At 40.2% G+C, this 24,779-nt stretch overlaps 2 protein-coding genes across 7 annotated transcripts; both read left to right on the plus strand.

Moving 5' to 3' along the window:
- Positions 1-2,803: 2,803 nt before the first annotated feature.
- On the plus strand, positions 2,804-8,846 carry LOC128891058 (protein PAT1 homolog 1). Its single transcript, XM_054150231.1, has 9 exons — positions 2,804-3,440; positions 4,026-4,220; positions 4,294-4,687; positions 4,789-4,892; positions 4,994-5,496; positions 5,598-5,778; positions 5,858-6,073; positions 6,138-6,401; positions 6,498-8,846. The coding sequence occupies exons 1-9, from the start codon at positions 3,402-3,404 to the stop codon at positions 6,753-6,755; spliced, it is 2,154 nt and encodes a 717-aa protein (XP_054006206.1). The 5' UTR covers positions 2,804-3,401; the 3' UTR covers positions 6,756-8,846.
- LOC128891057 (protein diaphanous) lies at positions 6,813-23,896 on the plus strand. 6 transcript variants are annotated; one of them, XM_054150227.1, is made up of 17 exons: positions 6,813-7,430; positions 9,958-10,193; positions 10,742-10,823; positions 14,889-15,071; positions 15,241-15,539; positions 15,642-15,662; positions 16,282-16,591; positions 16,668-17,014; positions 17,082-17,361; positions 17,429-17,800; positions 17,862-18,272; positions 18,341-18,580; positions 18,641-18,895; positions 19,059-19,223; positions 19,306-19,549; positions 22,618-22,699; positions 22,920-23,896. In XM_054150227.1, exons 3-17 carry the CDS (start codon positions 10,788-10,790, stop codon positions 22,939-22,941), a joined length of 3,267 nt encoding a protein of 1,088 aa, XP_054006202.1. In that variant the 5' UTR covers positions 6,813-7,430; positions 9,958-10,193; positions 10,742-10,787; the 3' UTR covers positions 22,942-23,896. The 6 variants fall into 6 exon arrangements, with proteins under 6 accessions (XP_054006202.1, XP_054006204.1, XP_054006203.1 ...); XM_054150229.1 differs by lacking the exon at positions 6,813-7,430 and adding an exon at positions 9,619-9,741; XM_054150228.1 differs by lacking the exon at positions 6,813-7,430 and adding an exon at positions 9,744-9,873.
- Positions 23,897-24,779: the final 883 nt, after the last annotated feature.

Genomic DNA, 24,779 nt, shown 5'->3' on the forward strand with positions numbered 1-24,779 from the left:
TTTAAGAACATCGACTAGAACGAGTCAGGTCAGATCGCGCGACCTATGTCAGAGGAAAGATGCTCGCGTTACAAGCCTCGTTTAAATCCTACTTTATTGGATGTAACTCGTTACCTTTCTAACAGTGAACTTTTATACGAAACGTATCTTTCGAGATATCGAGGTAACCTTGAGTTTGTTCGGCGCAGCGTTGTAGACGATGAAAAGACAGATCAGTGACGCGAAACAGAGCGACTTTGAAGTGAATTGTTTATTTAAACCTCTGCACTCGTCGGGATTACCTTGACATCGCGAGGAATGCAAGACATAAAAATTCAAGTGTCTCCCTTTGACGAGACCACATCGAGAACAAGATGTTCCATGCAAAACGGTTAATTTCAATGTCGATAAGGAGAAGTTGTTTCAGATGGTAATTGTTATCGGATCGCCCTTGCGCAGAGTTGGATTTTCCACGATCACTTGACATTTTGCGGTCCGGTCGATTTACCCGCTCGACGAGGATCCCTGTAGTAGTCGATGGTATCGAACTAACGGTGGAATAGCATAGATCGTTTCACGTGGATACGAGGGGTGAAGTTTTTTTCAGTCTCAGTCGTCGCGTTCGACTGCACGACGAATCGCTGTAATTAGGGGAAAAGCGAGAAAACGCGTCGGCGTTTGGTACGGGGGTTACCCAACATTAGCCGAAAATATCCATGTCGCGGGAGTAGGAATAGTTGGGGGCGACATAAATATTTTCGGAGTTACTGACCCGTCAAAACTCTCGGCACTTTGAGCCGAGCACGCGTCCCCTCGACAACTGCGAAAGTCCCTCGACAAGGGACCGTAGCTGCTCGCTACCGGGGTCGCATTAAACCAGTTATTCCGTGGATTTATTTGATGGAAGATTTTAACAAAACTTCAGTTAATCGTTCTTCGATTAAATAGGAATTATGAGCCTATCTCGATTTAAATTGATCGCCTCGATTTTGTGAAAAACGATATCGAAACTACAGTGGGTGCAGAAAGTATTCGTACACCGATCAATTTCCAATAAAACTGTGTAATATTGTAATTTATTAACTTACTTTTTATAAACAATGACATTCTATTAGGTTGTCCCGAAAGTTTCTTTCGCGAGTTCCGCTCAATTATTTTCTGTGGTCGTGTTTGTATAAATAGACAATCTAATTTCGTAGATATTCATGTTGTAACAGTAACGGAGCAAAATGAATCGTGCAAAATTCAGTAATGTAACATGAAACATAAAATATCGTGCATGTGTTACTTATTAATAAAGAGAAAGAAACTTTTCGGACAACCTAATATCTATTGGGTCGTTGGAAAATTAATCTGAAAATCGGTATCGCGATATTACTGAAAATGCTCGTGGTATCTGGGGTTCTATGAAATCTTAAGCCAACCCTGCTGGCTACTGAACTTTCTTTCAACGAGGGAAGAATAGTCTCGTTGGATTTTTTTTGCTGCCTTGGTCGATTCAGCCGCATTCGAAGCTCTTGAAAGAGGTGAGAGCAGATTTTCGAGTTGTACACACTGTACAGGGGGCCATTAACCCTAATCCCAACAGGACGCAACTTTGTGTCGTATACCAAGCTTGAGTACCTGTAGGTTCTGTAATAAACTAATACATCCACGTGTTAAGGACGTTTTATGTATTATTAATTTATACATTACATTTACTATTACATTTTAAATACATAACGTGTTGTTACTATATAAATTTCTTTATAAATTCTACAATTGCTCAAATTTAGCACCAAACTCAAAGTCTCCTTTTGATAGTGAGTGTAGATAAGGTAGAGAATAGATTTGTTACATTATAGAAATCGATAGATAAAGGATGAGAGACTCATGAACCCCTTTAGTATTTCTTTGCAAATTTCAAAGTTATCAGTTCGCGGGTTTGAAAACCATTAGTGCTATAGATACCTGCGCTGCGATTCCATGGACCAAAAATCGGTATCGTTTAGAAAGAGGAGTGTTATATGGGCTTATCTGGCCATGCACTGTGAAATAAAAAAACAAACAAATCGGTATCGCCATCTCGCGATAAAAAAAAACGAATTAATTTTGCAGCGTAAGTTTGCACTATTGTACCGCCAGATGGCAAACAATGTAGCGCACTAGTGGCGCCATTGGTAGTAAAATTACCAAGTTTGTAGTGAAAAGAGTTCCCACTGATCCTGCTAGATGGCGCTTGGTTTGGAACCAGTGGCGCCATCGGTGGTAAAACTCCCAAGTTTATAGTGAAAATAGTTCCCACTGTTTCTATAAGATGGCGCCACCTATATCTTTAAGTGATTATTCTTTATTTTTCATAAATGCATAATTTTAACACAATTCTTTGCTTTATACATCTAGATATAATGTTATTATGTCTAATTTCTCATTTTCGTAAATAATTCTGCAATATTTATGGATTCTTTAGTTAGTGGCGTTATCTAGCAAAAACAGTAGAAACTATTGTCGGCACAAACTTGGACGTTTTCTCACCGATGGCGTCAGTGATACTAAACGCCACTCGCCATCTAGGGAGAACAATGGGAACCACCGATTCGGTTTTCTGGATGCACCTATTTATTCCGAAACAATCGAAATCTGTATTTAACGAAGCATTCAATACATAGCTACTACTTTTAAAGGTAATACAATCAAGCTACTCAATGCAAACGCAATTACTCAAATAGGCATCGAATTGAAGAAGGAAAAAGGCGCGAAACTGATCGAACTGCCCTCACGATCGTTGTATTGGGTTGTTCAGAAAGTTCGTGCCAATTTTTAAGAAACATTCAAAGACACGTTTGAATTTCGATATATATTTATTGAATTATATATATCCCATTTTGTTCCACAATTTTTCCACCTTTTTAGGGATGTCCACATGTTATTTGTTTTCAACTATTCCGATATATTCAGACCTGCACCGCCTACTAAAAGTCGGCATGGACTTTCCAGACAACCCAGTATATATAATTAAGAATCTATCAATATCATACAAAAGTACTAAGAAAGAGTAAATTCGGAACAATTGATGGTCTTTGTCACAAGTCGAGTAACGAATTAGGCGGGAAGTGAAGAGCAGTGAACAGCACTTGTCGTTCAAATACTCCTTAGATGTACCATATGACTCACGAAAAGCTCTGTTTTACAGCTTCACGATTGTACCCCACATCCAATCACATCGATTTGAATCACGTACGAAAGAATAGTTCACCATATTCAGATCACGAGTATAATCTTTGAATGTCGAAAATGAAAGCATTCTACAGCTTTCTATGGAACATACGCGACACCTAGAACGTGGTTGTGGATTTACGGTATGACCGCCATGACAGCTGATGCTTTTCGTATCGCTTGACGTTTGATCAGAACATGTCATTTTGCACATTTAATTTCGACAAATGGCAGACTTCTTTTTCGGTTTCGATGCAACACTTGCTGTAAGTAAGCTCGTCCTCGATGAACCTACCATTGGTTTCGTGGTTTGTTACGAAAGGGTGGAGAATGGTGCAACGCGAGTACAGGATCGTATTCGTTTTCGATGAACAGCCACGTCGCAGTTTAACGGTCCACAAAGAATTAAAATTGTTTGTGCATTCGGTTGACGGTGAACAACCGATTATATTGAGCATAACCGTGTTACCTATTTATTTCTGTGCATGATGTATAACGTTTGACCACCCTTTCTCTGTATATCGTTTCCAAAATACACACTACGTGCTTCCTACCTCAAGCGGTCATGGAGGTACATCCCATAACCTCACCGATCTCTCGTTTCTCCGAAAGGTCATTAACACTACTACTCGTGCTGATTGCTATTGTTTTTATTTTTTCCCTATCATACTTTGTACGTCCCTTCAGTTTTTGGTCAACAGTACATTGCTTTCGTTAGAATGTACAAAACAAACGGTCATCAAATACTTTGCGACGCTCATGTTTTTTTATTGTATCCGAGTAGTTTTTAGAAAATTTGTTATCTTAATAATGTTTCTCCCTATTTCTTCTGTTTTCTACGACTCTTATAGAATAGCAGTTCAGAAGATGGACTAGATTGTCCATTAGAGGAGGACGATATTGGAGAAGAAGAGGAATACGACGCATTGAACGATGAAACTTTTGGTTCTGAAGCCACTATCGGTGATTGGGAGAAAGACCATGAAAAACTTGCAGAGATTACAGAGTCCAGTCGCCCACATAACCAAAGTACATCGAGCAAAAAGGTAAATGAAACTATGTCACTGACAAGGTACATTCAGCAGAGGAGAATCTAAGTTGTAACAATGATTCTTGCAGAATGGGGTCAGTTCAGATATCGAAGATAATTTATCCCACCTTGTATTGGATGAGAAAGAAGGAATTGTTCCCCGTCCCGGAGTGTGGGACAGTCCTACCAATTTATCCCTTCCTAAACCACTTTCTAGACCCTTAAGTCTAACATCGGCATTAACGAATGTAAAAACGGTCGAAGAACTAGAAAAAGATCTCATTGGAAACAGACCTCCTCCAGGATTGGTAAAAAATGCTCAATTGCAGCAACAACAATCCAATGAATCCCATCTTCTCGACTGTGTGTCAAAACCACGTTTTCCACCAGGATGGAATATTCTACCTCCGCATCCTGTTGTTTTACCGCCGAATATGAGATTTCCACACCCACAATTAGTACAGCCACCTAGATTCATGCCTAGTAAGTATGCATTATGGTGAACAAACTTTAACATAGATAAATAAACCAAATACGTACTCGCTTCTAGTTTTTCCATAAGATCAAAGCAATTGTTCCCCTAGATCAAACTGGAAACGTACTAAGGTATCCAATTCCGCCGCATTTATTGCTACCGCATGTCGCTCAGAGACCGCCGATTCATGGTTCATTTTGCAATAATTTCCCTGTAAGTCTCATTCCACAGCACATTTTGATCAATCCTATGATCAAAATGAATATCGTGGATATGTTTTACGAATTCGATATATAATAAACAATATATTTCAGCAACCTCCGCATTCGACTTTAGGCCCTCATTTATTCATACGACCGGAACATGGAATGGTACCATCGTTTCCTAATAGTCAGACCAGTCATCAACAACAGCAACAGCATTCGTTTAACCATCTTGGAAATCTAAGACTTCCAAATAGACCGTTTCTTCACGGGGATCAACAAGGAAATCATCAGCCATTTTTTAAAAATAATCAGCATCATCGTATTCACGATCGGAATTTCCCTCGACAATATCCTTATCATCATCACCAAGGAATGAATGGAGCGATCAATTCCGGAGAATCCGACGAATATGCTGGTTTCATGAGTAACCGGGAGAAGCAATTTTTAATCAATATTCAATTACTACAATTGAACACGAACGAACCATACGTCGATGACTACTATTATATCGTCTTCTGCGATAGAAGAAACAAACAGAGCGCAAATCAAGCCCAAAAAGATAAACAAAATTCTAATAATAATAATAACAATGGCTATCATAGGGATACGAGGTACTCTTCCTTTCGTTCTTATGCCTTTTTTTTGGTGAATTTGACTATGGTGTCGGTCTTTCCAGAGGCCGAGACCAAACAACTTATCCTGTCTTATCTAGGTCAGCATACATACCGGCGCAATTTGAAAATTCCTTGGGAAAGTTGCAGTTTGCCAGTGTAATAGCACCGCGTAAGGTTATCGATATGGATGTTGTACCAAACAGCGATCCACAATCGGTTACGCAGATGCAGCAAAAAGATACAAAAAGGACAAGACAGTTGCTGCTTGAAATTGAAAGGGTATTATTATATATGATATTTCTTACCTACTTAATTAGCAGGACATTGAACTCGTTTTACACGGAAACTAATTTTTCAGTTATATGTACTACAATTACAACTCGAAGATTTAAACAATCCACTGGCTCTGCTTAGTGAACAACAAAGTCAGGAAGCGGAAAGTGAAGCAACTACTAATACAACTACTATTGTTAAAAAGACTGGCCCAGAGTTAATAAGTACGCTGCTGCAGTCTTTGCTTCAATTGATGCAAGATGATAAATTAACGAGTATGCTAAGCATTCGAAAAGGAAAAGTAAGTAAATTCAAATAATCGATAATATTTTCGATTATTCTAATAAAATTTGTCTATATCGCAGATGCTGTTATTAAGGTTCTTACCATACTTGAACGTAACGGAGCATCATAATCAATTAGAAGAATTGTGGAATGCGATACTCCGAGGACTAGCTATAATAGGTCGCAGAGACTCTCATTTGCTGGAGACCTTTTATTCGGAATTTCAACGTTGGTTTGATACCGTACACGAGTTCGGTGCAATACTTCGATTAGCTCGATCGCTATCCGAGTCTGCTAGTCAGTCGAGTAAAAATAACAGTTTAGCCTTTGCTCTCACGAACAAGGTTGGTTTAAAATCTAATCGTTCAATGTTGTTTCTTTTTTCTGTCTTTTTTTTTTTTGTTTATGTAAGTTTTCTTTATTGAAATTCTTTCTTTTAGTTTGGAGTATCCGTAATAGCTTCGATGTTGGAACAGGCGGAAAACCTTACCCTTTACGATGATTCGTTGTCTACGGAATGGTCATCCTTCGTAGCAAGTATCATCGAAATAAACGGTGAAACGCCGCCCCGTGTTGCACCTTATCAACCGATGGCTGCAAATACGCTCAATCAGCATTTAAATCGACTATCTAATTTAAAAAGCGAGAGCTACACGACCTTGGAGCTTCTACTAACCGATGCCAACCCTTCCCGATAGTCAGACGTTGTTAGATGTTTTCCGCCGTAGTGTTTCACAAAATTTGATTTTTCTTACGAAGAAAAAACAAATACCGAATGAGAAGAATCACAGCTATTTTAATATCGCTACATCGTTAATATGAATGAAATATATTTTAGCATGATTGATATCCATGTTTCACAGAGTAGACGTATGCGTTTCGTCTTTATTTTAAATGTAGCAATGGTATATCGATTGCTTTTGATTTATACTCGAGACAATATGTTTAACTCGATACGTCGTACAACGTCTGTTACAAATATTTTAAACTTCTCTCTAACTGCGAGTCTACTGTGTAAAACTGATATTCGATATTATTCATCATGTAAACTACACATCCTATCTTCCGACGATTTTCGTTCGTAACTTTGCCTTTTTTTTTGTCTTTTTTTTTGTAAAATATATTTGTAGTTGCGTTCGCATGATATTAAGATGTAAGTTTAGTATTATCGTTAAAAATGTAAACGATTTATAGTTGTGCGCGATCCAATTACTCCGCACATCAGTGTCGTATCCTGCGATCTCGAAGGTATATAGTAAAGAATTTTTCGAACATGGTTCGAACGTTACGTCATTAGTATTAAACATTAGTCGCAGCTACATCTTTATACGGAATAGACGTGAAAGTGAATGTCATCGCTGTATACGCTTCTCGTACGTTTGCCATTTTTCTTCATCTTTGTATTAAACATTCGAGTACGAGCGAGTCTCCTCGTGTTTCTTGTGAAATTTAACCATCGCGTGTTCTCTTTAAAAAGTTGAATTATTTTATGCATGATATCGTGAAAAGTTAGACAACATAGGATGTGTAGGCTTTTAACCTCATTTAACATTTTTGAAAATAATGATACGCCATTGTAAACAATTATGCAAAGATCGATCTTTTTCTTAAGGATATGAATTGCATTAGATGTTACTCGTGCATTCATTTGCATTATTTTTTGTCGAGCGAACCGAAGGCCCAGGAAACATAGTAACAGTAATTGTATAGGTTTCTACGCCAAGAATAAAAAATATTGCAACGTTTTTATATAACGATTAATGTATTAAATAGTGAAAAATTGTATCAATCAATGTAATTAACATCAGCATCAGAGATACGCGACTATAACGAGTTCGTCTTACCTATCGTCTGATCGTTAAATTAGAGACTATTTCGTGAGCGTTTGTAATACACTATCAATGTTGGGTAAACTATTTGCGTACCTACTTCGTGATCATAATATAGGAAAAGACCGTAAAAGATTTTTGCAAGAAATAGCGAGAGCGTGGACAGCGATTTAAAATATACGACGACATGGCCTTTAGTATACAGTGTAAGTGGTTACTTTTTATCGCAGTACATATTAATAAAATCTTATGTACATTTAGCTTGTACATAGAGCGACTTTGGTGAATGAATGACTTCATATATTTTGTAATTGGATGCGAAAGAAAATTTATTTTTCGCTTCCGCGATATAGCACTACGTCATTTTTGCAATAAAAAGAGAACAGGAAAGATTATAAAAGTGATATAAAAAAGAAAGATCGATCGCGTTATTTTTCAATCTCTGTAGTGATTGTAAAAAAAAAAGAATCGGTGAATCGACACTTTCAAATTGCATAGTGTATATCGAACATCAGTGAAACCGTGCAGTGCGTTACGTCGCGATCCAACACTTGTACTTTTCAATTATAACGTAAGAAACTAGCTTTAAGTTTTAGAAATCTATTTTTCTCTCTTTTGAAATGTATGTTCAACCGTATCTAATCGAATCGTCTTTTAAGTTTTTACGAACAATTGCGTTTTTGTTAGTTGTACCAACAAACATTTTTTCTTCTTCGACTTCGCTTTCGAAATTTGGTGTCGTGTATAACCGTAAATGTTAATCGTATATAATTTTTTAAACTGAATTCAGTTGGTATTTCACAAGAGACTAATTGTATCTACCAATTTGTAAAATAACGATCGAACGATAACCGAGCTGGAGTAAGCACGTTTCAATTCCTTACTCTTGGATGAAAGATATTTGTTGAGGCTGTACAAATTTTTTAATCTTTGAAAGTAAACTGTATCATAAAGTATAAACGGCGTTATCATTAATTATCGTTTTATTGTAAAGATATAAAAAAACGATTGACGAATGCGCATTATCCACACGATCGATGTATCCTTAACGTTTGCGTAATTTCCTGATATAAAATTAAAGGTTATTATTATACACGGGCGCAGACACCTATTTTAATTACAATAGTCGGATACAGAATTACAGATTCGTATGCTTGTGTATAGAGACGAGCTATTATCATATATTCATCTTTTGTTTATTCTTACTGCAACATCTTCATAAACGGTTCAGCGTGTCGCATAAGATAATAATACCAATAATACAATGTCTGTTTTAGCACTGATTCTAAAATTGAATACTGTGTGTGATTTCACAGAAAAAAGGCGGGAACGTAGAGAAACAAAGATGAAGGAATTTCATATTTTTTCATAAACTAGGTAAAAGAGAGAGGGATGTTTTATCTTTTATTAAAGATATATAAAAATATTTATAGGAATACCATGTGTATCGTGTTTACACAAAATGATTTTAACAGAAAGTTCTAAGAAAGATTAATATACATACATTCTTTATATTTTGTGGCATTGCCATCTGGAGTCAATTTGCGCCATAACGTTTTCTTTAAACGTTTATGAGGCCAACGATTATTCTAATAACAGTCTTTACAATTACATTAAGATGTGTATGGTTATGACTTAAGCGATAAAAGGAAGTATATGTAGATATGTGAATACATGTATTTGTATCTGTAAATAACTCGTAAACGTAGGCGAAAACAAAAGGTAAATAAGTACACAGGAAGAGTTTTGGGTAGTGTCAGGTAGTGTCGCAAGGAAGGCCACGGAAAGAGACTAATAACGACGAAATATCTGTAATACCGACGTGGAAACTTGCGTCCAAGGATTGACATTCGCGGTTCGTATCTCATTGGCGCTGTTGTTTCTCTCGTAGCATTTCGCGTGTTGCTGGTTCTACTTCTAATACGGGTGTTCGTTTGACCAAAATTAACCGATGCGAAGGTTTTATCGTTAGAGTGTATACTAATCGGTATCGACGGTTCAATTGCGAATTATTCGTTCGTCTCGAAGGGAAAGGAATTGTACATGATATCTTGGCGATTCTTGTCCTTAGGAGGTTGCTTCGTATTGGCAGGTGTTTCATTGTCATAACGGATGAAATGAATATTTTTCTCTGGAAAGGTCATTTTACTTTGTCCGAGAAATTATTACCACGCTTCGGTTGATCCATGGCAAACCGTTGATGTACGTTAGCGACCATTCGAATACGATTCACAACCGAATGCGAACAACGCTGAATCTGCGATCACCGAAAGTGCATTTGGCGAAAGAAATTTTTAACCGAACCAAGTAAGTACGATAATCACTTGATAGAATTTCCTTGTTTAACCAACGAAATAAATACGACTTCAATTTCATCTCTCTTCCCAACTCCGTTTTTCACTATCTATGTTTACCTTTAGTTATATGTGCTAATTTTTCTCAAAATGCTAGAAAAATGGAGAAAGTCTCATTCTACTTTACTTAAAGCGATACCTGACTCATTTAGAATTGTGAAACTACTGGTTATTATCTTTCTAAATATCTTTTCAGGATTTCCTTTACATTTAGGATATATACGAATCGAATTCAGTTATTCCTAGTTTATGGTTTGCTTTCCTTGAATTATGGTATCAAGGTTGTAATAATTGTTTGGACACGCTTACAGTGGTAGAGAGATTTAACTTGGAACCACCTGTTAGAGTTGCAGTGAATTTAGAATATTCTAGTTTCTATTGTATTGCCCACTCCGATGTTATACAAATCTTTGAAAAACTAAATATATAAATACTTTAAGAGACATGTGTCTGTTATCTGAAATTTGAATAAACTAAAGCAATTTTCTTTATCTGTTGCAGGAAAAAAAATGTATACTAGAAGGTAACGGTTGGGGAAGATTAAACTATGGCCAATAGGAAAGACAAATCATCTGCTGGTTTTGTGAGTACTCAAGGGCATAATACCTTAACTCCTAGGGGTACATCTAAAGAATTGTTAAAATTAGCATGCAACTGATTCTGGTTTTGATCTGGACACGGCTTCTCTATCCTTTGACTAGATGTATGCCCCTATATCAATTTGCATAAAATTTACAGACAAGCAGGTAGACAATTGAGAGGTCGAGACGTGTTGGTCGTACGTTGCCGATGACGCAAGAGTATGCTAACTAGATTTCGTAACAAATTCGCGCACGCACGAATTATTAAATTAATCGAGAAGTCGCACGGTATGAACGCAAGGATGTTCGACGCTATTAACACTTTCTGTTCCAATAATTCCATCTGAAATTGTTAACATTACAGGATGGAAGAAAACGAAAACATATTTGTGTCGATATGCTGAGCTGACTAAAGGAAACGATAAATATTTACAAGTTTTTAAAAATTCCGAATTTATGTTTCGCATACGATGATGCCATATAGCATCGTGCGATACTTGTACTTTTTCATTAGTTTAGGTTTCTAGTAAGGATTCTCTCACGCTAGGTGTAACATTTTCCTCTATTGAAGTAATTAACCCAGAGCAGAAAGGGCTGAAAGGGCACGAAAGAAGTGGTGTCGGTATCGTGCGAAATTAAACCCGTTTCCGTGTATCGCGAGTTCCGGACGCATTGCATCGAGTTAAACGTAAACGCTTCTCGAAAGCGATACGCGCGTAGTACGTAGGCTTGCGTCGTGTTTCCTGTCGTTCAGTTATCGCTTCTGTTGAGAGTAAACGATAACGAAAAAAAAAAACAACTATCTGTGGCTTCGAGTAGACTTCAATGTAATAAGTTCGCTCGTAGTTTGGTTTACATTAGACGCGTATCGTCGTCTAATAATTCGAAAAGAAAAGAAAAATTTGTTCGTACCGGTAATAAAAACGAAAAAGAAATCGGGAGCGTTCACGAACACCGGTAATCGAAGATAGCGCGCTGTCCGATATGAGTCACGACGAATTGCTTAAGGTGAATCGTTCCACGTACGGAAAAGATTACGGTCGTGAAACCGCGATGCGCGACGTACAAATTATTAGGACAAGGTAACGAGTTATCAGGGTCGTGACAATTTAACGCGATGAAACCTCCTAGCTTTAACCATTTTAACCTGCGCCGTCTGTGCCTGTATCTGATGTCAATGGAGTTTGAAGGGTAAACGTTATTCTCAGCTAACGGCTAATGTAAAGTCCAATCAATGTTTTGCGAAGTTTCTAGAGAATTTATCGATCGAAAACCGGTCTTCTCTATTTCTTTTTTCTCCTTCGCGCATTTCGAAATTTCCAAACGTTCACGTTCTATTCCGCTAGATCGTAAGCTTTTCCTTTGAACCTTCCACAGTGGCACAGAATTCCTGTTTAAAAGTGCCATCGACGTGGTCATTATCGTGATAAATAACTAGCGCTATTTTTTAAAGCATTCATTTGTAGCGCGATAAAACTAATTGTCTTCGTGGAGTGACATTCATTACGACTAGGAATATCTATCAGTTATGGAGTTCCTTCAATTTATTATGTACCATCAATTGCAAACGTATAATTCGTTGGTCGAGTAGCGATTAAAAAATGGTTGGTCGTTTCTGTGTTATTCAAAACTTTTGTCTATATAAGAATTTCATCCATCTCTGGCATAGAAGGGAATAAAAAACGGAAGAAATGGATACGAAACGAAAGCACGCGGGTACCGGTCGCGTTGGGTTACATCATCGACCGTTCGCTTCAGTGATCTCATCTGTGCGCGCAGCTTTTTTCTTCGCCTGTGTCATTCTCTCTGCATTCGACCAAAAACTACAGACAAACGCATCGTTTTATTTTTAGCTTTTCGAAAATTGTAACTGCGACGGTACTTGATAAAATATCGTTTCAAAGATATTATTTTTTCGCTAGAATTGACAAACGTATTGCAGTTATTAAACTGTTTTGAAAATAAGAAAGCGATGACTTAAACTGCTTCTAATTTTACCTAGCATACATCATATTTCGATATCAACGAGATCCTTGATATCGATCGCGAACAATGATCGATTGCTTGCGAGAGCTCGAGAGCTTTGGACTTGGATTTTGACTGTTTGAGCGATAATCTTAAAAACAAATATTCATTATTTATTTTGCATTTTACAGACGCTATTGGATCGACGAAAGTTTAAGAACCCGTCCTTTACTTAACGATTTTGTCCAGAATCGTCGAATCCTTGAGCTATTCGCGAATATGACACGATCGGATGGATTCTGACGCGTAAAACGAGGACCGTGACTCACGTTTTACTCTATCTCTCAAGATGAAATAGTCAAATTAGCCCCGACAACTATCAACAAAGCATTGTTTGTACTTGGAACATTCAGGATGCCATTAACCGTCGTTCGATGATTTTTACCGATATTTATCTAGATCCCGATAAGACAAATCGTATTTACTCGGATAAAATTGATTACCGACGATGGAGTGACTCGAAAAAGTGTTGAAGATAACCAAAAACTGATAAATTATATTAAATAAAAACATGATTAACTGGTTTCCATGAAGTTTCGAAGGCGTAGCCCTCGATCGTGATCTATGACGAATGTAAAGCAAAGCTTCGCAGTCAAAGACCAAAGTCCCAACGAAACGTTATCGTCCCTCCATCAAATAAATGTGGTTATTAAACTTTAAGTAAATATGACGTCTACGCTAATCATGGTAGAGTTTTTATAATAAATTGTATTAATTAAAATCATATCAATTATAAGGAAAATTCGTTCGGATACTCAACCGGTCGAAGTTGGGTAACATCGTTGATGACCGCGCGGCACGGAAAAAACGGTTTCTCGTTCCGTTGATGAACATCAAAAGGTGCGATTGTATACATACAGTACACGCGAGCATACCGACTGATACCGGACGTGGGTAGATCCTTCACTGCGCACGCGCGCTTCTCCACCCCACTCGCGATCACGATCTTCCCTTCTTTTGGTCTGTTCGATGACTCGCTCTTCGGCGATTCCGTTACCTTAATCTTACGTACATCGCGCCGACTGCTCGGTGGTCGTTATCGAGAAAACGGACGGTATTTACTCTTGGCTGAGTTCCACCGACAAACGAAAAGAACGAAATCCCCAAAGTATCCGTGGGGAACGATCCGTGACGAAACCGAGTTCTTTTTCGCGCGTTGATTACTTCGACTTACTTCGAGGACTTATCCTCCCATCGCGGGTGCGCACGGAATTTCGCGATTGGGTTGGGTTGGAAAACAGCCTTGTTCGCTGGACCTCGACTAATGTTGCGTAATACTTGTTGCGTTTATTTTCCTCGGATTTTTAATACGGCGAAAAGCGTGAGACGTAATGAAAATAACGGTGGTGTTAAAGCGAACGATTTGACGTCGTCTTGAGTATTTGATCAAAACCGTACGGTTTCATCTTTAGTGACTTAAGCCTTTTTCGGAGCTTTGAGCAAGTTTGGAAGTTAGTGCTGGAAAGAAATTTAAAAGAAACTGAGATGTAAAGGTCGAACGGAAACACGTGGATGAAGCGGTGGCTGCGGTCGATGGAGTTGTCAGAAATCAGCTGGACATCAGGGGTAGTCACATGTTCGCGTAACGCTGTTAGGTGAATTACGTGATACTCATTACCTACAGGAAAATATTCCACGGTCTGTTAGCGTGAGCGGTTCGACCTATGATTAGTGATTGGGTAAGATTCGCTCTTTTGCGTTGGAGAATGATTTCGTACGGTACTTTAGCGACGCGACAGGAAACGTTCTTGGTTCCGCGTGCGGATCTGGAAGAATCGGTAGGCAGGAGGTCTGGTGTTAATTACGTTGAGGAACCATTTCTTTTCGTAAAAGACAAATGTTATTCCTATGAAAGTATATTGATCTCTATGTAAAATGTTCAGAAACTTAGATACTTGATGTTTGAGTGTCCTGAGTCAAAAGACCAGTTCCGAATGGTGCGAGAAGCCGTGTTATGAATTATTTAAATTTCTACGCATAAAGTCAACGATTACGTAACTGCGTAAAGTATCATTTTTATTGATTTTGTCATCGTGTTTCAGCTGGACACATGGTTCGGTCGACCAAAAAAGTCCGGGCGTGGAGGTGGGGTCAGAAGTGGTTCGGGAAACCACACGATGCCCCGACCCCATTCTGGCGATGACTTCAACGAAATCGAACAACAACGTTCCATCATTGAAAGAATGGACGAGGAAGCGGTCAATGACAAATTCGAGGAGATGCTGGTGAGAAAACTACTAAATATAAAGATGACTGTATAGTCGCTACCCGTTTCAAAATACAAACTGAGTCAAAATAACGCCTTAGCTACTAAATGGCTAAATCGTTGTTTTCTTGTAGTTAACGACCCAAAGAAAATTGAAATTTGAACCATTGACTGTGTTTTATGTTTAGGCCAACATGAATCTGACGGAGGAGAAGAAGGAGCCGCTGCGGCAGCAATCGGAATCGAAAAAGAAAGAAATGTTGGTACTCCATTACAAAGGTAGCATACAGGAGAACAGGTCGAAGTTCGATAAACCTGCGGATTATATTCAGTATCTGGCGCAACCCGATCTGAGCGTAAACAAAATCTACAGTTGCGTCGAATCGTTGAGAATAGCGTTGACCAACAATCCACTCAGCTGGGTGCAAGAATTCGGAACGAAGGGACTGAAACAGGTTTTAGCGACGCTGAACGAGTGCTATCGGAAGTAAGTATACTCGATGCGACTAATCGATCGCGTTACGTCACGGCGTCGGTATATGTTATCGTCCGACTAAGAATCTCTAATCGTCCTGTTGTTCTATTCCAGTGCCTTCATATATTACGATAGGTAATTCACGTAAAAATACTATTCGCTTTAGTTTTCGTTAGCGATAGCATTTTCTGCACCGTTTCTTTTTCTTTTCGCTCTTAGCTTTCGGTATAACGTTTGCAAGAGCTGGAGCGAGCGAGTATCTTGCGTGCCTGTGCACGCTCGTATGTGTGTGCGTGTGTATGGGTGTATTTATGCGTGCGTGCCTGTGCACGCACACGTATCGTATGACAAACCCTCATAGGCGAGGCATACCGAATCCCACGAAGATTGTTTTTACGAGAAGGATTTATCTTTCTCGGGCAGAGAGAGAGAGAGAGAGGGGGGGAGAGTACGGGTCCTGATTAACGCTTCGGTAATTAGCGACAAATAGCAGAACGCATAGTTTTCCATTCGTCGATTCCTTGCATGATGCCTGTGCGTTGCTCCGACATACGATACAGGGCGATCCCAAAGACTGAAACTAACTGTAGCTCATTTCCAAGCGTAGCTACGGAAACTTGATTTACGCAACAGGAACCAGAGCTACAGCTTGTCTCAGTTTGTTGAATCACACTGTGTACGAAACAACGTTTATTTTTCATGTTGCTTGGTAATTTAAACACCATTAAAGCCAAGTTTTTCTATTCTTTAACAGCGACAATCGGTACGAGCGTATACAGTACGAATGCATACGATGCTTGAAGGCTATTATGAACAACACTGTCGGCATAAAGGAAATGTTGGCTCACCATGAGGCGCTAACAATCGTGGCCAGATCACTGGAGCCGATGAAACCGTCCGTCATGTCCGAGGCTGTGAAACTGCTCGGCGCCGTTTGCCTTATCTCGAGCGACAGTCATAAAAAGGTTTTAGACGCGATCACCATGAATGGAGAGTTCAAGGGCAGAGAGAGATTTCTGCCGATTGTTCAGGGATTAATGAATAAGAAGAACGAAAATTTGAGGGTAAATTCAAGTTCTTTCGAGCAAAGGAAACTTTGTCGTGGACCTCCTAAGATAGAGTTGAAAATATATGCAACAGGTCGAGTGCCTCCAACTGATAAACTCCATCATCTCCTCGGCGGAAGAGTTGGACTTCAGATTGCATTTGCGGAACGAAATCATGCGAGTGGGTCTGGCGGATATTCTAGAGATGCTGGAGAAGGACGAATCCGAAGATCTGGCGAGGCATCTGAAGATCTTCAGCGACCACAAAGAGGAGGATTACGAAGAGTTCGTGCAGAGGTTCGATCACGTCCGATTGGAGCTAGACGACGTGAACGATTGCTTCGAGGTGATTAAAAACATGGTGATGGAGACGTCGGCTGAACCATACTTTTTGTCTATACTTCAACATCTGCTGTTCGTCAGAGACGACGCCTCGGTGAGGTAGGAAGTTCCTAGCGGTGCTACGGAACACATCCAGACTAGATGTTTACATTTATCTTTTCCATAGGCCTGCGTACTACAAATTGATCGAGGAATGCGTGTCGCAAATAGTGCTGCACCGTTCAGGCTGTGATCCAGATTTTAGCGCGACCAAACGGTTTCAAATCGATGTGCAACCGCTGATAGATACGTTGGTCGAAAAGTCACGGGCGGAGGAGGAGAGGCGGCTGGTCGAGGTGACGCAAAAATTGGAAGAAGCGATAGCCAGTAGGCAGGAGGCTGAGGCGAAACTTCAGCACGCGGAGAACAAGATCAGGGAGTTGGAACAGGGACGACCCGGTGGCGGGGTGAGTACATTTACGCTTGATTATGCCCATCGCTTCTTTTGTCTTGATCTCGACGGTTTATTCACAGAAAGTTGGAACGGGTCCAGCTCCGCCCGGAATGGGAGGTCCTTTACCACCTCCACCTCCTCCGCTTCCGAACATGGGAGGACCAGGAGCTCCACCACCACCTCCGCCACCTCCATCTTTCGGTATGAATGGTCCACCGCGTCCACCCGCGATGCCTGGCTCAATGGGGCCACCGCCACCTCCACCTCCACCTATGCCAGGTGGGCAACGTGGTCCTGCCCCTCCACCGATGCCTGGCATGGGTGGCCCAGCTCCACCGCCTATGATGCCCGGATTCACTCCGCTCGGAGGTCCTCAACCACTGCCTTTAGGCCTGAAACCCAAGAAGAAGTGGGAAGTCGAGGCACCGTTGAAAAGAGCAAACTGGAAGGCGGTGAGTGCCCAGTACGTCTTTCATTGAATTCTAAGAGTTTATCGTGAGCGTTGTGTTGCAGATTTTACCGCACAAGCTTACCGAAAAATCGTTCTGGACGAAAGTGCAGGAAGACAGATTGGCGAGTCCCGAAATACTGAACGGTCTGGCCCAGAAGTTCGCGTCGAAGCCGAGTGGAAAGAGAATCGACGACGTCGTAGACAAGTCAGCTCCAGCGAAAAAGACAAAGGACCTAAAAGTCCTCGACAGCAAAGCCGCGCAGAATATACTGATACTTATCAGTGGGACTCTGAAGCACATGTCTTTCGAACAAGTGAAGTCGTGTTTGCTGAAGTGCGAAGGGCCTGTTATATCGGAGAATATACTGCAAGGATTGATACAGTATTTGCCACCACCTGACCAGCTAACGAAATTGCAGCTTTACAAAGACCAGTATGACGATTTGACGGAAGCTGAGCAATTTTGCGTTACCGTGAGTAACCATTAATAAATCATTAAATCAGCGATGTGAATAATCGTTAATCGTTTGTGACTCGACAGATATCAACGATCAAGAGGCTATTGCCAAGACTGAGATCGTTGAGCTTCATGTTACGATACGAAGAACTGGTGCAAGATGTAAAGCCGGATATAGTAGCGGGTACAGCGGCATGCGAGGAGGTGAAGGGCAGCAAAAAGTTCGCGAAAATTCTTGAACTGATTTTGTTGCTCGGCAACTACATGAACTCTGGATCGAAGAATGGTCAGGCGTTCGGATTCGAGATCAGTTTCCTCACGAAGGTTAGTGTTACTTGTGATTTAAAGTCGAGACTTCGAATATCCTTTTGTTTTGTTTTTCAGTTGACCAGCACTAAAGACATCGACAACAAGCAAACTCTTATGCACTACTTGGTGGACACGATAGAACGGAAGTTTCCAGAGTGTCTTAGCTTTCCGGAAGAGCTAGCGCACGTGGACAGAGCTGCCCGCGTATCGTTAGAGAATGTCCAAAGGACGCTGCGGCAAATGGACTCGAACATCCGGAATCTCGAGCAGGATCTATCGAATGCCAAAGTCCCTCAGTCTAACGACGATATGTTTATCGATGTTATGGGTGTATCCTTTTCAGTCTCGCTATTGCTATAATCGTAGTTGAAGCTTGAAGCTACACGCGCTATTGAACAAATTATTTTATTAACGGAACATTAAACTTAAGAGCCTCCGCGTAATTTGCATATTTACAACCCACGATGTTTTCCTTAATCGTGACACGCAACAGCCGTTCGCGAAGAAAGCCCGCGAGTCGTACGAAGTTATGCAGAACATGTTCAAGAACATGGACAGTCTGTACACCGAGATCTCGGAGTTCTTCTCCTTCGACAAACAGAAATACACGATAGAGGAATTCTTCGGCGACATAAAAACATTCAAAGACGATTTCATGGTAAGTGCACACAGTGACATTTGTTCGATAGAGCGGAAACGAACGGCGCCGTACGTCATCATTCGTGTTTCCCGTTTTACAGCACGCGCAACGCGAGATAATAAAACTGCGGGAGAGCGAGGAGAAGCAGAGAAGAGCGAGGGAGGCACGTGAAAAAGCTGAAGTCGAGAAAGCGGCACGAGCAGCCCGTAAACGCGCTTTGGTCGACATGAACGCTCACGAAACTCAGGAAGGCGTTATGGACAGCTTAATGGAGGCGCTGCAAACCGGTTCCGCGTTTAGTCGACCGGATCAACGACGCAAACGTCAAGCACGCGCCGCTGGTGGTAAGTTCTATAGGACTACGTACCCTACGACGAAATCTGCGAGGAAGGAGTTTATGCGTCAACGAAGGTTGACCATGCTTGTTAAAACGCACGATACGCAAGAAGCCAAACAACGGCTTAAGAATGCTACCGTCGCGATCTTTTCGCCTGTTCCGCCGTTCACAGAAACGATCCGTGGGGCCACCGACGACCATTCCACGTGTTCCACGACACCAGAAGATAATCAACATATCTGTGAGCGTCTATTGATCGAGAAGGTAACAAAAACACCCAAACGGCAGAAAGCTCTCTCTAGAGTCAGCTCGTTTAAACGACAATGCGAGGCAGCGATCAAGAAAATGCGTTTCGACGTTCAGCCATTGATCGAGGAGACTCCCAGGAGGGATGTCTCTGTATCAACGCCTCGAAGCATCGGCGACATCATGATTCATACCACTACCTCGTTCAGTGACGCCTCTAGTGTCGAGACGAGTGACTCTCTTCGGTGTCTTATTCAAGTGACTGACGCTTGTGCTCCCGAGAATGACACCGTCAGGTCGTACAGATCTGTCGTGGACGAACTAAAGAGGCAGACAACCATGACCGAAGCTCGCAGTGCAAGGTCGTCGTCTTTGTACAAGGTTACGTTATTGGGAGAAGCTATGAAGCTTACCCCGGTGAAACAAAGACGCGTTATAGTGAGCAAGAAACGTAAGAGGAACAGCATCGTGCGTCGTACAGCTCAAATGCGTAGGCTGAGACATTCGAAATGGAATCGTAGTGTGACATCACAAAAATCGTTCGATTATCTGGCTAGCCCACTGAGCGACAGCGTCTCGTTGCCTGGTAGTCGCTCGAGAGACTCTCTGGGTTCGAACTCGTCGAAGCATGTACGAGGGAAAATCTCGAGGTCCGTGGACGGTTTAGCTTTAAGAATCGGCAGGACGATTTCTTCGCCGTTGAGATCCTTGATTCGAACGAGAAACTTCGACGACATCGCTCGTTGGAAGGATGAGAACCAGAACGACGTGTCGGTACGATGCTCGAAGGAGAGATTGTCTGTTGATTTAGCTGGAACGGGAATTGAGTCTAGTCCCACGGGAATAGTTTCGAACTTAGTCGACCACGACAGTATTATTGTGGAAGATGAATCCAACGAGACGCTCGAAAACGCAACGTCGTCGGCCAAACGTGAACACGATGACGCGGTGATCAGTAACAGTGCGAGAAACGGGCCAACGCCCCCTAAGAGGAAAAAACGAGATAAAAAGAGCTGGAAGTTTTGGTAGTCGTGCCAACACTTCAACCGTTGGAGCTGTGATTATTATTGAAATGAATGTTCACTCGGTATAGTGAGCATTGTATTCGTATTATTGCCAGACTGAGAACGCATTACGCTGCCAAAGTGGAACAAATTTTAATCAAAGTAACGATTTGCAATTAGAATTCGAATAACCATTAACCCTTTCAGGACATCGCCTAGATGCGATAATAAATCCGTTGTAATAATAATTATCAATCATCACTTTGATTAACGTATGACCACCTGCTATTTACCATTCTACAGTATTTTAACCCGACGACGAAACGCGACGCGCTAATTTTCCTTGAGATTTTAATACAATCGTATGTTCTTAACGTTAACGTGTGCGCTATTTCTATTCTTTTGTTCTTACTTTCCTTATTTCTTGCTATTGTTCTGTTTTTTTTTTTTTTTTTCTTTTTACACGAACGTTCGTCTGACACGACCGACCGATAAAGACTGATTACATTTAAACACAAATTTTAAGCGTTAACTTTTTACAAATAGAAGTGAAAGGCTGTGTTACACCACTTACCTCTTATATAGATTATGTCGACGATCTAATTCATCATTTTAAACTGCCGAGGAGTTTGTTCGATGGCGAACGTCGTATGCGTACGCACATAAACTTGTATCGAACACTTGTAAATCGTATTCGTTGTAAGTAACGTAATTTTAGAGATCAATAAAGAAATTTTTGTGCACTGTTGATCAACGCGTGAAATACTTTTCGCTGTAACAGCCGACTGGAATCAACGTAGAGTATCCTGATCGATCGATGTGCACGGTGTTTGTCGATTAAAATTTCTGACAAGGAATGATCCAAACTGTTCTCGTAGAGATAGAAACCAGGTCATTTAGCTTTCAGAGGGCCCTAGTATATTAAAATAAAACGCTCACTAGTGTAACAAAAATACTTGAACTAATTGGAACTACTTATCTAGCAGATCCTGTCTCAGACGAAGTGATATTGATCGTATGAATAGCCTCCAATTACTTGGCAATTAATTAATATATAATTAGTTCGAATAGATGACTCAAACGATTAATAGAAACACGTCTAAGGCAAGATCTGTTAGATAAGTCTTACTAACGAGTGCACCCAGTATTAATATTTCTCTATTATGTCAAAACTATTAGATAACAGTTGAAATTATAGCTTGTCCGTATAAATAAATTTAGCATTATCATAGTCTAAACAAATCGTATCAAAGCGTTCTTTGTTGTGATTTCAATATGATCGTGTCTACGATAACGATTCAATCAAAGTAATAGGAATTAAAACATCAACGTTGAATAACAAAGCGTCAGATTGCAGAAAGTGGTGAAGGACTTTTTTATTATTTCTCTTTACACAAGAAATTGATAAAATTAGCTGTAATCTAATCTTTCTATTAGCGGTATAGGGGGTAACCCCCGTCTCTTAATTATTCTTATCTAAAAATAAACATAACCGAATTCTACGTCGTAGAAGTTCAAAGAAAAAAAAACAGGTCTCCTCGTCCTGTTGAGAACGTTAATATTCTTATTTATTATAATTTAATTATTATCGTACACATAATCATATTGAATAATAGCGTTCGTTTGGACTGTAATAATGTTATGCTATATAAACTATCGGAACTACTAATTAAGGAACCGAGTGTGAGAGCTAAAAAATTCCGTTTCTGGCGTCTAAATTTCCTGTTAAATTAGAATTTTTAAAAATGGGTCTGACTGGCCCACCTTGTAATAGGGCGCGAGTAAGAATGTAAACGGACGTAAACGTTTCTCTTTACTTTTGCAGCAGAGAGAAGAGCTCAACTAAATAGAAGTCGATCGCGAACAGGATTAGTCGGGACTGGTTTACTGGGAAGAGAACTTTCGACGTAAGTATTTCGACGTGAGCAACGTCAATAAAATTTCCGTTCTATCGTGAACTCGCACGCTTCTCGCGACGATGCTTTATTCGCATGTACTGTACATACCACACGCTACCGCCACGATACTCGATACCGATCGATTAATATATGATAAGGCCAATGGGATGCAAATTGGGGCATGGGGCTATTTTTCCGAATAATACCTGTGTGATAATCATTGTTGCAGAGAACTTTTAAGCTCGGCATAATCCATGGGATAACCCGTTTCCGTCCTAAACTCGATACTGTGATGGATCGAATCGTTCGATACACGTACACCCGAACGATGTATACATATAGTATATATAAGCAGAATACAATTTTAAAGTCGTGCGTCGATCATTTCGCAGAACTTTGCTTTCACAGAGTTACACATTTCCTCGTGTTTGTGATTCAAACGGACAATGTCTTCCTACTGCTGGCTGAAACTATTCGAAACGAATCGTTATAAGTATATAAATATATATAAATACGGTACGAATGAGGAATACTTTTACGGATGACCAATGCGACGAGGTTTTTGGAATTGTGACGGATGGAGAGACCAACGCGTTCTTCGGTAGCGTCTTGTACATTTTGTACCAAACGATTTTGTATTTTTAAAATGTCTTAAGGAATCGATATTCGCAGAAACGCGATACGGACCATTATTTCTGCGAACGTGAATCAATGTACATACTTTACACGCACACATATACATATAGATATACGTACGAGTAAGTCGCGTTTTTCACGGGACACTGACTGCGAATACGACACGTACGGCTTCGTTTCGTCGACGTTTGTCCGCAAAATTGATCTCGAGCACTAAGTAACGGGAACGAAGTTCGAGAAACGTGCCAAATCGAGGAAAAAAAAAAAAAGAGCAACACTTCTGACGAATCTAATCGCGAGACGGCGTTGAGCATTCCTGAGCGAAAATGAAAATAAACGATAACAATTGTGCCGTAGGAATTGCAAGAATAAAATGATAAAACACTACCAAAATCCGTTCACGAATGGGCCGCAGCTAATTATTAGGAGTAAATTTATTTTTCGAATCTCAAGGTCGATGATTGTTTATATTGTATGTACTTATGTCGAATTTTAACGAAAAGAAATTGTATCTATATTGTGAATATGTGAATTTAGATAGATCAATACATTGCGATCAGTACAATCGATCGTGTCGTGTTTTTATTTCACAACGCAACAGAAATACCTATGGGGAAAGTGTTTGCCTTGGCGAATTCGAAGTTCGATAGATCGCGAAAGTCAGCGTTCCGATCGTCGTCGCGCGACGATCATGGTTTGCCAATAGTATGGCGCGCGTGTACGCACGCGTGTATCCGCCAACTGGCTTCCAGGGAATCCAGACTGGGTTGGTTACCCATTGGCGTAACCGCAGCTAGAGTTGGAACTATTCAACCACTATAAAACTTAGGTAAATTAAGAAAATGAACTCGGACTTCTACTGGAAACTTATATTTGAAATAGAGTAAAATTCGACGAGTAGTCCCAACCCTAACTGGTTCTATACGCTCCCAAACAACGTTGCGTCAAACTTTTTAGTTACAAGACCACATTATCAACGTGAAGTCATTACAAAATTATACTTTGTTCAGTGACAACATGATCCGTGTAAACAAAACCACGTGACTTGAGATAACACCATAATGTGGGTCACTGTGCCCTAGATAGATAAAGATTCGACAAACTTGTACAAATTACTGTGCGCATAAGTATTAGGTTGTCCCGAAAGTTTCTTTCGCGAGTTGCACTCAATTATTTTATGTGGTCGTGTTTATGTAAATAGACAATCTATTGGGCTGTCTGGAAAGTCCATGGCAATTTTTAGTAGCCGATACAGGTCTGAATATATCGGAATGGCTGAAAACAAATAAAATGTGTACATTCCTTAAAAGGTGGAAAGGTTGTGGAACAAAATGGTACATGTATAATTCGATAAATATACATCAAAATTCAAATATGCCTTTGAATTTTTTTTAAAAATAGCCATGAACTTTCCGGACAACTCAATAATTTCATAGATATTCATGTTGTAACA

Source organism: Hylaeus anthracinus, unplaced genomic scaffold (assembly GCF_026225885.1).
Source record: "Hylaeus anthracinus isolate JK02 unplaced genomic scaffold, UHH_iyHylAnth1.0_haploid 12001, whole genome shotgun sequence".
In the NCBI taxonomy this organism is placed as follows: Eukaryota; Metazoa; Arthropoda; class Insecta; order Hymenoptera; family Colletidae; genus Hylaeus; species Hylaeus anthracinus.